Genomic DNA, 14,622 nt, shown 5'->3' with positions numbered 1-14,622 from the left:
GCCGCCTGGTTGCCGCTGGGCTAGTTAGGGTGGAACGTGGGTTAAACCACAGAGCCTAGGACTTGCCGATCAGAAGGTTGGCAGTTTGAATCCCCACGACGGGGTGAGCTCCCGTTGCTCAGTCCCTGCTCCTGCCAACCTAGCAGTTCAAAAGCACCTCAAAGTGCAAGTAGATAAATAGGTACCGCTCTGGTGGGAAGGTAAACGGCGTTTCCGTGCGCTGCTCTGGTTCGCCAGAAGCAGCTTAGTCATGCTGGCCACATGACCCGGAAGCTGTACGCCGGCTCCCTTGGCCAGTAAAGCGAGATGAGCGCCGCAACCCCAGAGTCAGCCACGACTGGACCTCATGGTCAGGGGTCCCTTTACCTTTACCTGTTAGGGTGGAAAGCAGGGAGCCCAAGAGTAGGTGGAACCAGAGCCAATAACAGGCTGAGCCAATTCTAGCTGTGTCCCCCATCCTGCTCCCGGGCAAGTTCTGCAAAGGCAATGCTGAAAAGGGTCGACCTGGCAGGTAGTACCACCCACCTGGGCTGGCTGTAAGCAAGGCAGGCAGGTGGGAGCTGACTAAGGATTGGTGGGGCAGGAGCTGTGTCTGGGCCGTTAACGCTTCAGATTGCGGGGGGGGGGGGGGCAGCTGGTGTGATGGAATCTAGCTCCTTCCTACCAAAACTCAACAGACAAAAAAGCGAGTCCCGTGTCTGGAAAATGAGCCGGCCAGGGAATACTCTAGGCCAGGCCCCAGTCACCACTAGAGATGGGAAGGTCGGGGGGGAAACCCAGGAAAATTGGGGAAAACCCATTTTTTTCCTGTACTCCCTAAGCCGTTTGTTTCCATTTGGAAAGAAGGGGGGGGACAGTCCCCCCCTAATTTTTCTGGGTTTTTCCCAGGCCTTCCCATCTCTAAGCACCACCCCCTCACCACCTCCATGTCAGGAATGCATTGACTTTCTTATGGCAACAAGGATCTGACATCTTTTAATGGAATGGCTGGTGCTGTGCTTTTTTTTGTAATTATTTGCATGGTTCTAAGTGCGGTGTGTGTGTGTGTGTACACACATAGTTTTAATTCTATGTTTGTTTTTGAATGATCCCCCGTTTTTAATCTGCATGTTTTTAATTTTTATCTGTAAGCCACCTTGAGTCTCTTTTTGGGGGGGGGGAGAGGGTATAAATAAGTATCTAATAATTTATATTTGATCCAGAAGCTGCCGTTAGTGCCGAATGCTACAGCACAACTGCTGACAAGAGTGAGATCTTGCAGCATAAAACCCCTGGGCTCAGATAGCTGCACTGTTGGCCGATTTGCTGCAAGGGCCAAGTTCAAGGTTGCAAATGGCCAGGGAAGTGTACAGACGACTCTCCTCTGTTTTCATTCATGCAGGGGGTTGAGCTAGATGAGACTCGCGGCCCCTTCCAATTCTACAAATCTCTAATTTGACGACCCACCATTTTATCTTTTTGTAAACCGCTTTGGGGCAGTGTTGTTTTACAATGAAGCAGCGCACAAATTTTATAGGAGAAATAGAGAAAAACAAATAGGAAGGTAGACCATAAACAGATAAGCAGGGAGATAAAATAACAGTTTCTGCATTTTAACTTCTGCTCCGTTTTTAAAGCAACCTTGTAGATTTCCCTCACTTTCACCGTTTCGTCTTGTTGTAAACCGCTTTGAAGGTGTTGTTGTTTTACAATGGCGTAGAAATTTTATTAAATAGATAGATAAATGAGAGAAACAAAAAGGTAGGTAGACAGAAAATAAATAGGCAGGTTTGTAGAAATGATGATGATGATGATAAATAGTAGTAATAATAGTAATTAAAAAATCACCATCTGTTTCAGTATTTTAACTTCTGCTGTTTTTAAAGCAACCTTGTGGATTTCCCTCACTTTCACCGTTTCGTCTTTTTGTAAACTGCTTTGAAGGTGTTGTTGTTTTACAATGGCGTGTAAATTTTATGAAATAGATAAATGAGAGAAACAAGCAGGTAGGTAGAAAATAAATAAATAGGGAGGTTTGTAGAAATGTTGATGATAATAAAAAATAGTAGTAATAATAGTAATACTAAAATCACCATCATCATGTTTCAGTATTTTAACTTCCGCTGTTTTTAAAGCAGCGTTGCCGATTTCCCTCAATTTCACCGTTCCATCCTTTTGAACACTACTTTTGATTTCCTCCCCCCCAAATTTTTTTTATTAGTTTTCACAACATTATAAACAAACAAACCACCATAAATCACAGCCTTATTGAAAATTACAGTCATTAACTTTGTTAAGTGACTCCCTCGCTTCCCCTCGGTTGGATTTCATGGCATGTCCTTGTAACGGTTTCCCAAATCCCAATTTTTATGAACTTAAACACTGAGCGCCACTTTGGAGGCGCCTAAACCTGAGGAGAAATCCCTCCAGAGGGAGGAAGGGAAGCAAAAGGCCGCCCCGAAAGCGAGGCCGCCCGGGAAGCTGTATAAGGCCCGCGGCCCCGAGGACGGAAGCGGGTCGGCCAGGCGAAGCGCAGGTTCCGGGGCCTCCTCCTCCTCCGCCTCAGACGGAGCGCGATGGCGGCGGAGCCGGGCCGGGCCGAGGCGGAGGCCCTTGGCGAGGCCGAGGCGGAGGCCGAGGAGGAGGCCTCGTCTGCTGCTGCTACCGCGGCGTCGCCGACCCGCCGCCTGGCGCCGCCGCCGGCCTCCTGTCTGTCGCCGGAGCTCGGCCTGTCGGCGGGTCTGGGCCGGCGCTTCCCGTCGGGGCTGGAGGTGCTGGACGTGAGCGGGACGGGGCTGGCGGCGCTGGGCGCGGAGCTGCTGGAGCTGCCGCGGCTCCACACGCTGCTGGCCAAGAACAACCGGCTGGGCGCCGAGGGCTCGCTGCCCAAGGGCCTGGCCGGCGCCCCGCTCGCCCGCAGCCTGCGCGTCCTCAACCTCAGCGGCAACCGCTTCACGCGAGTGCCCGGCGCGCTGCTGGGCCTGCGCCGCCTCCGGAGCCTCAGCCTGGGCAGCAACCGCCTCCAGGGCATCCCGCCCGCCATCCAGCAGCTCAGCAGGTGAGACGAGGAGCAGCCAAGGGGCTCGGCCCGCGGGAGGGAGAAGGGAGACCCGCAGCCCAGGGCGGGCGGGGGGCGGTGGAGGAGTCGGGTCCGCCTCTGGGTGACCCCCCTGGGCCAGAGCAGCCTTCGAAACTCCCCTTCTTCCAGGCGCAGTTGGCGACAGGGAGTCTCATTCAAACGCCCAGTTTCCGAGCTCTGGGCGCAGGATTTCGGATTAAAAGTGCAGAGTGGAAAGGAAAGGAGGAGCTTTTTCTGCCTCCCCACTTCCAGATACTCTCTGAAGACCGGAGAAGAGACCCTATGAAGAATATTAAGGGGGAAGGACTAAGCCCAGGGTTCCCAACGTGGGTCAGATGCCCCACAGGGGGGCAATTTGATTTTTAAGGGAGGCAATTCGAGAACAACAATTGTTGTTGTTGAGTCATTTAGTTGTGTCCGCCTCTTCGTGTCCCCCTGGACCAGAGCACGCCAGGCACTCCTGTCTTCCACTGCCTCCCTCATGCTGGTAGCTTCGAGAACACTGTCCAAATATACCATATAGCAATATATTCAACACAAAAAGCAGCTACAATTTGTTGTTGACAAAGGACAGCTGGACATACAAAGGGCCCCATTACCTTCAGTAGCTTAGAGTCTCATCAGACCTAAATCCGGCCCTGGTTGCAGGTTCGATCCCCATACAGGACAGCTGCATATTCCTGCATTGCACGGGGTTGGACTAGATGATCCTCAGGTCCCTTCCAACTCTGTTGTTGTTGTTTAGTTGTTTAGTGGTGTCCGGCTCTTGGTGACCCCCTGGACCAGAGCACGCCAGGCCCTCCTGTCTTCCACTGCCTCCTGCAGTTTGGTCAAACTCATGCTGGTAGCTTCCAGAACACTGTCCCACCATCTCGTCCTCTGTCGTCCCCTTCTCCTTGTGCCCTCCATCTTTCCCAACATCAGGGTCTTTTCCAGGGAGTCTTCTCTTCTCATGAGGCGGCCAAAGTCTTGGAGCCTCAGCTTCAGGATCTGTCCTTCCAGTGAGCACTCAGGGCTGATTTCCCTAAGAATGGAGAGGTTTGATCTTCTTGCAGTCCATGGGACTCTCAAGAGTCTCCTCCAGCACCAGAATTCAAAAGCATCAATTCTTTGGCGATCAGCCTTCTTTATGGTCCAGCTCTCACTTCCATACATCACTACTGGGAAAACATAGCTTTAACTATACGGACCTTTGTTGGCAAGGTGATGTCTCTGCTTTTTAAGATGCTCTCTAGGTTTGTCATTGCTTTTCTCCCAAGAAGCAGGCGTCTTTTAATTTCGTGGCTGCTGTCACCATCTGCAGTGATCATGGAGCCCAAGAAAGTAAAATCTCTCACTGCCTCCATTTCTTCCCCTTCTATTTGCCAGGAGGTGATGGGACCAGTGGCCATGATCTTTGTTTTTTTGATGTTGAGCTTCAGACCATATTTTGCGCTCTCCTCTTTCATCCTCATTAAAAGGTATAGGGGTGGTATAAAAATTCAATTAGTAATAATAATACAGTGGTAACTTGGTTCTTGAACGTAATCCATTCCGGAAGTCCATTTGACTCCTGAAACTGTTCGAAAACCAAGGCATGGCTTCCGATTGGCTGCAGGAGCTTCTTGAACTCAGGTGGAAGCCGCGTCAGACGTTCGGCGTCTGAAAAACGTTTGTAATCTGGAACACTTACTTCCAGGTTTGCATTGTTTGGGAGTTGATTTGTTCGGCAACTGAGCCATTCGGGATTCAAGGTTTGACTGTAATAATGATCGTGGCCGCCCTACCCCTCAGTTCAACTGCATCTCTTGTCAGGCAGGAGCTACCTGTCCCATCCTGCCCCCCGAGGTGATACGGGAATTGCCACCCCATGCGACCACATCCCCCACACTTACGCCACCGCTCAGGTTCCCCACACGACACAATGCCCCCCTCGTGGTGGGGCAGACGGAGGGCCACATCTTGTGCTTTAGCCCCCTGAGGCGGACGCTTCATCTTGTCTCATGGGTGGGCCGGCTCTGTGGTGGAGCAGACAGTGCTGCTTCTTGCACTTCGGCCGCCCGAGGCGGGCGCTTCACCTTTCTCATGGCTCTGCTTTCAGCCGCTCTTATGTAAAATCTCATCGGACCGTACAGGTCCTTTGCACCGTGTTCTTTCCAAAAGCGGGTTGTGTTGTGAATTGAAATTCTGAGCTGAGAGAAATCGTTGCTATAAACTTTTTGTGTCGCTTTTCTCTTTGTCTTCCAGTTTGGAGTTTTTGTACCTTGGAGGAAACTTCATTACTTCGATTCCACCAGAGTTGGCTAATCTGCCTTTACTCAATTACCTAGTCCTGTGTGATAACAAGATACAGAGTATTCCCCCTCAGTTGGCACAGTGAGTATTTTGAGCAATTTAACAGTTTTGAATATATCTAGCTCTTCAGAACCTGGTAACTCCGGCTTCAGCAGGTATTTGTGTGTAGGAAGAAGCATGCAAGGTGCTTTCTTGTGTGTGCAAGCCAGTTGTGATTATTTGTGGTTTCACAGCACGCCTGTGTCACAAAACATATTGTGCAATTGTGTCATATGACAATCTGCATGCAATTTGTGTGCTATAGGAAAAGTCTCTAAATGAAATCAGGCAGCTTAATCACATTGATGTGTACTGTTAAATTTATGCAAAAATGGCAATACTGGATCTTGCATCCAGTTGTCTCCGTTGGATTTCTCATTAGTCTGTTTAGGGCTGTTTTGTCTATGCAGTTTTGCTTTCTGTATCAGCCATGTTATTTGGACATATTTGAATGGTTTGGAAATAATCTCATGCAAACCTGTGAAGGGAAAGGAGTTGTGTATGATCTGAAGTTTGAAGTGAAGTTATCACAGCAGCAAAAACCAGGATGTAAGCCATTAAATCAAAGCAGCAGTCCAATGCCCTTTGAACATACAAAGCGCTTTAAACATAGTGCATATGTTTGGGTTCTTGAAAGGAATTTTCAAGGTCTGATCTAGGAGACATAGGCTCTCCTATGGGAAGCGTAAGGGAAAGAGGGACCGGAGGACTGGAATTATGGCATTGCCTTACCCCAGGTTTTCTGATGTTTGGTTTCCAGGTTGCATTCCTTGCGCTCCCTTAGCCTACACAATAACCTGCTGACATACCTTCCTCGGGAAATCCTCAATTTGGTTCATCTTGAAGAATTGAGTTTGCGTGGGAACCCACTGGTTGTACGATTTGTCCGTGACTTGACCTACAATCCTCCAAGTCTCCAAGAACTGGCTGGACGCACCATTAAAACCCGCAATGTTCCTTATGTTTCTAGTGACCTCCCTGGGAATCTCCTCCGCTATTTGAGCCTGGCCAGCAACTGCCCCAACCCTAAATGTGGAGGTATGCCCTATTCCCTGTTCTTGTGGGACATTCCTCCTGGCTTCTACACAAGGATACAGGCACCAGGAGAGGACTCACAGCCACTTTGTTCCTTTTTACTGCCATGATAAGCCAACCTAAGGTTTGATCAAACACATTGTCATAGTTACCCACTTTCCTTAGTGACCATGAGCAACATTCAAACCTTGGCTACAGCTTGTGCTAATCGTAAGTTTCGGCTTGGATGACATGCAAAGCCCAGCCTTGACTTGACTTAGTGCCCAAATTGTTCAGGTTTATTTCTAAAGCTGACGCATGAGGAACTAACTTGCTTTTCACATGTGAGGTTACTCAGTCAATTTTATTTAATATTAGGGCATAGCAATTTAATGTCTAGTACAAAATATATCCCTGTCTGCATAGGAACCAATGATAAACAGTGGACCCTCGGGTTACGTTACCGTCGGGTAACATAACTTTCAGGTTGCGAATGCGCTTCCGGGTTTCGTCGCGCGCTCTGCGTGCCGCACGCATGTGCAGAAGCAGCTCCTCATGTTGCGGATTTTTCAGGGTACGCCCAGACCCCCGGAACGAATTAAGTTTGTATCCAGAGGGTCCACTGTACTTAACAAACTAGCCCTCAGCTTTCAGTAAGGCAACCTTGCATTTTTCTTGCCCAGAAAAAAAAATAACTTTTCTGGAAGATAATTTGGAGAAATAGGTGTTAAATCAGAACTGTGAGAACTTCCTTTCATTTAGGAAAGGAGTCATCCCCCTTTTCAGAACAGAGACTTAGGCTGCAGTCCTATACACATTTACCTGTGAATAAGCCCCAGTGAAGTGAAGAGTAGACTTGAATAGAATTGTTTCAACAGTGGTTAACTGCAACATGCACCATGGAACTTTATTTATTTTACTGTTTACATCTACCTTTCTCCATCTCTATCTCTTCACCATTTGTTTTTCTCCTACTTCCTAGTAGGATTTGTTTTTGTCATCGGTCCACCTAGTTAAGCAGTTAGCAATCAGTAGTACCCCTTCACCTATTTCTTTAAAATACCTTCCCATCCTCAAGAGTGGAAAAGAGAATGGTGCCACTAATTCAACCTAGTTAGGATGGGTCATAGCCCACTTCTGCTTTCTGGCCCATCAGTTTAAAACCAGAGACAGCCTAAATCAGCAGCAGGGTTTTCCTGTTTGTTAGTGCCTTTTGAAGAAAGATAATCTAAAATAGCACTGAGTACAGTAATGTGTAATCAGCACAAAGATTTTGCTTGTGCAATAGGACTTTGCCCCCTTCCCCTGTGCACCCCTTCAATCTGTTAAAGGGGTTCCCCCTACCCCTTAGGAACAGATTTGGGGCGGATGCAAGGGAAGAAGAGGGGGGAATTCCTTGTGTTGACTGGACACAGTTAAATATTGCATAGGAATTAAACAAATAAGATACATGCACACTTTAACTATAAATAAGAAAGCATCTGTTGTCTTAAACTACGTTTCTTTTGCCCATAGGAGTCTATTTTGACAGCTGTGTCCGACAAATCAAATTTGTGGACTTCTGTGGGAAGTACCGCCTTCCTCTGATGCACTACCTGTGTTCACCAGAGTGCTCTTCCCCCTGCAGTTCTGCATCTCAGAGTTCGACTTCCCAGAGTGAGTCCGATTCAGAAGACGAAGCCATTGTTGCAGCGCGCAGGATGCAAAAAGTTCTTCTTGGCTAGGAGAAGGAAGGAAAAGACTAGATGCGAATCGTGTTAAGAAAAGCAGTTGTGGAACTACGGTGTCTGCTGCTGTGCGAGAGACATCCAAGGAACCTTACCTTGACCTGTCTCTACTTTGTGGCTCATAGAAATGTGGGTGGCCAAACAGAATAGTTTGGGCCGTGTGTCCTGAGAGGCTAAAGTTACTTCGTGCATTTGGGTGGAAATTGACACAGGAACCTTTGAAGGTAATGCTATTGGGGAAATAATTCTAGGGTTAGATATTTCAGGACTTTTTGGCACTGGGGACCAGTTAAAAGGGTGATTTGAGTACTTCAGTACTGAGACTAAGGATGAAGTAGACTGATCTTTGTCACTGTGATAAAACAAATAACAATATGATAGTGCAGGATGGAAAGAGTGCTAGCAGCTGCATCTGCCATACTTGAACATCTCTCTCTCTCAATGGAGGTGCTTGGTCTTTATTTTTAACAACATTCCTCCAAAGTACAGAAATATCTTAATTTTGATACTGCTTTGGCTGGGTTCACTGCCTATAACCAGGTCTTCTGCTCTGTTAACAGAACTATGCTTTTCTTTATATTACATTGCTTTGCACTACAGCATTAGTGCCTTCTTTGGACTTTCTCCTTTTTGTTACAGTTGCTACATCACTGTCTGTGATAATTTGTGGTCCAAGAATTACCTGCCCTGGTCTAAGTCCATCTGAAGCAAAAGTGTAACTAACTAGTAAATTGCAAACTAATCCTTTACTTCCAACTTGGTTCTTACACACACAAGTGCCATTCTTTTAAGAATTTTATGCTTTCGACAATATTTGCTCAAAGAGCATAGCTACGTCGTAAACTTCGGTGGTTACAATAATATGATGCCTTGCAGCTATATCACTCTGAAGAGTCAGGCGTTTCTACCAATACTACAATGTTCCCTGTTCCCTTCAAGGCAAAGGTTTTTTATGTCATACACTTGACCCTTCTCTCCTTCTTGCAACTCAGTTTGCCTTTCTCATATTAGTTTTGGCTTCCTGTGGATTTTGCCCACTTCTGTGCTTATCTGTCACTGTTGGAGATTCTATCATGTACAGTAGGCAAGTGTCTAGCCTCTGCAGAAGATTTTTTTAAAGTATTTTTTTTGTTAATTCTACAGAATAAGAGACAGATAGGAATTTTCATTGATCACTAGAGATATCAATAGCTCTAACAGTTGCCAACGTCACACAGCACTCCATTTCAATAGATCTGTAAATTCAAAGGATGTGCTGCTCCTCTCAAGTGACAGGTGTTTTCACACACCTTTTACCTGTTTCTGTCACTTGTTTTTGTTGAAGATCCACAGTGACTTTTCTCAAGATTTTCTGCTTTCGCTGCGCAGAGTGTTCATTTTTTGAACAATGAATTTAGTATTGTGGGAATAATGCTGAGAAAAGTTATCGATTTGCAATGGAAACACTGTTTTGAGGAATTACATTTGGATTGGGTACTGGGGCTTGGAGAAGAAATCACATCTAGAAAAGCCCTTGGCACAGAGCAGTTGGGTGAGAAGGGAATCCTCCTACTGCTCCTGTAGACAAGGCTATTAGGAAGAGTCTCAAGAGGCTAGTGCTAGTGATAAAGTTTGGACCTGCATGCAGTTCTGTTTCTACCCATCTCTTGACATTCCTGTGTCTAGAGAAATCTTTGTTTAGAATGGATAGATCTATGGAGGAACATGAACACACTTAGCAGAGTGGATGCTTGCGGGCTCTTGAGTATGGAATAATATTCATTCTTTCCTAGAATTTCCCAGTGCGCTGATCCTTCTCCATACTGATGTTGGAAGTGTTCTCTTGGAGATGACCCACAAATGCTCATTCTTATAATAACGTAAATTGCTATTCTTTCTAGCTGAAGAATGAGCATTTTCCCTTTTCTGTTTTGATATTTGACAGCAGTAAATCTGACCTCCACCACCCCACTTCCACTCCCATTTCCCTGCTTCATTTAGCCTTCGATTCCATGGTGGGGAAAAAGGCAGGATATACGTATTAGAAAATAAATCAAATCACCCCACTTCTAGTTCAATAACATACAGTGAAAACCCCCCACAACTTCATAGCAGCAATACCAAATTAAATCTTGTCGCTTGAGCCATGAATTGTCAGCGTATTTCCTTATTAGTGGTTCTTATGTAGGATTGAATCTGTGAATAAATGGAGTAAAAAAAAAGTTTGATACTTACTGTCAGCCCCACCCAGGCGCACTTCTTACCTCCAGTCTATCTTGATGAATTTTCTAGCATCTTTGAAAATAAGTATAGAGAGTATATACTTTCCTTTCCAACCCTTAATATGTGAGAATATTCTGAATTGGTGTTCAGAATACTAGCTAAAGCTGCTGTTTTTATGAATCTTCACTACCAAACAGGCATTTTTAGCCTTCATCAAAGCATTCTCATTGCTTTAGCTACTATTCTCATTTCAGCTAACCCTGAAAGTGAGTAAATAATTCCATTTTTCCTGCTGTTTCTTCCTCCTGCCATCTCTTTAGCCAAAAAAACAACAGATGGGCTGTTTGTAAATGCAAGTGTAATGTTTTAAGATCAGTAGGGAAGGCTTTGAGGACAAAATAGCTACTTGACTGGAAGCAATTTCTACAGTTTCCAGTCTTCCTGCTTCTCTCTCTGGTTAGGATTTGCAGGATTTGTAGAATCTTTCAGTATCCCTTCAAAGGTACTCATGCACTTTCTCATGGGGCTCTGAATGGCCTTCCTGATCTTTTTCTCTTTTTACTGAAAGCTTCTTTGGATCGCTTGGCAAGGGGGAGATCTTGGTCCTCTTTAGTTAGTGGCAATGAATGGGAGGGATTTAACCGATGGGAAGTAATGAAACTTAATCCTTACAGTGCTGCTTTGTTACTGACTTCAAAGAGTCATTTTAATCATCTTAAACTGCACCAGTGAGATGTGTTTTTCACTGCTTGAAAAAGCTCCTTGGACACTTCAAACAGATGAGCTGGAGCCTGGTGTGGTTTGAAAATAATTCCCATCTTCAAAAAACTTTCCAGTCAAACTACGTTGCTTGTTTATCTAGCATGCTTGATTGCACAGTGAACTCTGATCCGGAGTTTTCACCTAATTCTCTCGTTAAATGTAATCATGTGCCTTATATTTGCTTTACCAAGTTTTAAGGGTGCCTTGTGTTTGTATAACTTCACTTTGCTAGATTTGCAAAGTTCTGTATTTCTAAAAGTATGTCATTATGAATTGTTAAGGAGCTTTTGAACACTAAATCAAATAATTATTTAAAACTTGCACCTGACTCTTAAGTGTCTGTTTTGCCCTTATGTGAAGTAATTGTACCTGGATATATGTGCTGCAAAATGCCCACCTCCCCCAGTGTGTAATCTATACTGTATATAATTTTAAAATCTTTTCTTTTTGTTTGTGGGGAGAAGTGTCAAATAGCTTGGCTGGTGTTCCAGTGTTTGGGATGGATTCAACTAATGAGTCTTGCTAGTGGAAGCTCACACAATGATTTCTTGTAGTGAAAGGATAGTCCCCCCCTCCCTGTACCCCCACCACCAGAAAAAATGGGTTCTTTTCTGTATCCTGTTAAAATGATACTTTTTATCACCTCTATTTATAGGATTTATAAAAGTGATTTTGACCTGACAAAAGGATTTTGACCTGAACACCCTCAAGGTGGCTGACAAATTAGTATAAAAGTGCAGGGCATAATGTTCTACACATAATTTTCAGAAGTACACCCACAGTGACATTTCGACTTTACTCTAAGTGTGTCTGTGATGCAAGTATTTTTCCTCCCATTGAAGATAGGCGGAAGGGAACAAATGAAATAAGTTTGCCACACTGTGTTGGAATAGTGTAACACAACCTCCAGCCACAACACACACCTCCAGCAGGCTATAGACTCGGAAAATGCAGTAATGGGGCAATTTCTCTCTAGCCATGTGTCATGTATCCTTGAGTTTGCAAAGGCAAACTCTGGTGATGGGTAGTTATGGAGAAAGCGCGCTTGAGCACAAGGGACCACTTTGCAAAATGTTTGGCTCCTGAGCTCACATGGGAACTTGTGCCCATTGCAAACATTTCCCCTAGAACTCTGTTGTTGGTTGCTCTGCCCATGCCGTCCCCCAAAACAATGGTTTGTGTGTAGATTTCTTCAGCGTTTACAGTGACCATTATTGGTTTATCTTCCCTGTATTCCTTCTAATACTCTTTAACACCTTTATCTAATAATCCCATTGCCTCTTCATCTGGTTATCTTCTATACAGTCGTACCTTGGAAGTCAAACGGAATCCATTCCAGAGGTCCGTTCAACTTCCAAAACGTTCGGAAACTAAAGCATGGCTTCTGATTGGCTGCAGGAAGCTCCTTCCTCATCGGACGTTCGGCTTCCAAAAATAGTTCACAAACCGGAACAGTAACTTCTGGGTTTGTGGTGTTTGGGAGCCAAAATGTTCGAAAACCAAGGTATGGCTGTACAGTATATTTAAAAGCATTGTTTCAATATACAGTGGTGCCTCGCAAGACGAAAAGAATCCATTCCGCGAGTCTCTTCGTCTTGCGTTTTTTTCGTCTTGCGAAGCAAGCCGCTTAGCGGATTAGTGCTCTTAGCGGGCTTAGCGGATCAGCTGATAAGCGGCTTAGCGGATCAGCTGATAAGCGGCTTAGCGATCAGCTGTTAAGCGGCTTAGTGGCTTAGCGGATCAGCTGATAAGCGGCTTAGCGGCTTGGGAAAAGGGGGGGGAGGGAAAAAACCCTGCAGGAACTCGCAAGACATTTTCGTCTTGCGAAGCAAGCCCATAGGAAATTTGTTTTGCGAAGCACCTCCAAAACGGAAAACCCTTTCGTCTAGCGGGTTTTCCGTCTTGCGAGGCATTCGTCTTGCGGGGCACCGCTGTATGTGGGCTTGCAACACAACTTTGATGTGTAGAGTTCTCTTCTTTGGTGTCCTAGCAAGCCGGCCATGCCCCATTTTAGAACATATGTTCCTTATGAACCCTGTTTTTTTCTTATTTCTGCCCCCCTCCCCCACCCTTCCAGTAGTCAGCCAGCATTGCATGGCAACTGAGCATGCTCAGCCCTCACTGATCTGCTCTCCCCCACATGTTTTTGAATTAGTCTCTTGTTTATGCAAAGTTTAGGGTTCCCAAAGCTCAATGACACTTTTCTCTTGTATGTGGATAGAAGTGTTTTGGCTACATAAAGATTGCCGTTTGAAAAAATTAGTTTGCTAATTGTATACAATCTCTATAAAAGTTTCTTTACTGAATTCAATTTTTAGTTGAGTCTAAAAATAAAGTATAAATTTAGCTAGGCCTAAAGTGGGTTGCATACATTCCAAGAGGGACCAAACTAACTTGCAGTGCAGCCTTATGTTCCTTCAGAAATAGGAACTACTAAGAGCTCTGGGTGTTACCCCCAGTTAAGTGTAGTTAAGACTGCAGCTGATAAAATTACTACTCTTTTTTTCAGCTAGGCCCTTGCAATATAATTAGAGCTACAAAAAATTGCTAGCCTACATGTGTAGGGCTAGCTTGTGGAGGAGCCTTCATAGATGCAGCGAGTGTCAAGAAAATGAAAAGCAGCAAGACAAATTAAGTAGCTGCGAAAGTTCAGCCACAAGGCAGGTAGGCTGAAGTAAATCAATTGATTTTTGGTTTATTGCTAAGTTCAACAACCTAATCTTTTGTCAGTTCTATTTGGCTTACTTCTTCAGACAAGCTTCCGGAAAACAAATCCCAGTGCAGGTATATAAGCTGATCTGCACCTTCTACAGTGAAGAGAACAAATAATTATACTTCTGTCTATCCTTAAGCAATTCTTCTGTGATTAGGCTAGGCTAGGCTTTCTCTTCTTACATTATTTAAGTCCTACAGGTTTTAGCAGCATGCTTGTTTGCTTGCCATATTGCCAACTTACCATTTATTTTGCGTTTTCAAAAATAAAGAAGATTTTGTCCTTGGGTTTTTTTAAAGTCAGCGGCTACACCTCTCCCACCCACCTCTACTCTGCCTCTGGACCATGAAAGCACTTTGCAGTCATAAGCAAAAGGGAATATAGATTACAGAACCGTGCCTGCAGTTCAACAGAAGTAACTGGGGTGAATAGCAATGAAAATGGCCACAATGTCCTCATAAGGCCTGGAATTTGTGTGGGTGGGTCAGTCAAGCTACCCCAAAGCAGTGCTACAGATCAGAAGACTTAGAAGCAACCTTTAGGCAAGTTGCATTTCAATCTTCTTTTTTGTAAGATGTTTTGAGGACCCATCTAGATCGACAGGTTGAGTAAAAAAAATCAGAAATGGTTGTTACCTAATGGGAACAGGTGGCTACACACAACATCATCTTGCATGGAGCATAATATGGATGTACCCTATTGAATATATCTACCTCCCCATTCCTCTATTCGAAAGTGCAGCCACCTGAATTGACTTTAACTTTTAAAGAAACAACGACTGGGATGGAATCAGAACTGTAGAGTTAGAAGGGACCCTGTGGATCATCTAGTCC

General features: G+C 45.0%; 1 protein-coding gene across 1 annotated transcript; it reads left to right on the top strand.

Moving 5' to 3' along the window:
• Positions 1-2,522: 2,522 nt before the first annotated feature.
• LRRC58 (leucine rich repeat containing 58) lies at positions 2,523-11,397 on the top strand. Its single transcript, XM_028712189.2, has 4 exons — positions 2,523-3,037; positions 5,285-5,413; positions 6,132-6,409; positions 7,901-11,397. Exons 1-4 carry the CDS (start codon positions 2,556-2,558, stop codon positions 8,107-8,109), a joined length of 1,098 nt encoding a protein of 365 aa, XP_028568022.2. The 5' UTR covers positions 2,523-2,555; the 3' UTR covers positions 8,110-11,397.
• Positions 11,398-14,622: the final 3,225 nt, after the last annotated feature.

Source organism: Podarcis muralis, chromosome 17 (assembly GCF_964188315.1).
Source record: "Podarcis muralis chromosome 17, rPodMur119.hap1.1, whole genome shotgun sequence".
NCBI lineage: Eukaryota > Metazoa > Chordata > Lepidosauria > Squamata > Lacertidae > Podarcis > Podarcis muralis.
This window is presented reverse-complemented; position numbering and strand designations above follow the sequence as displayed.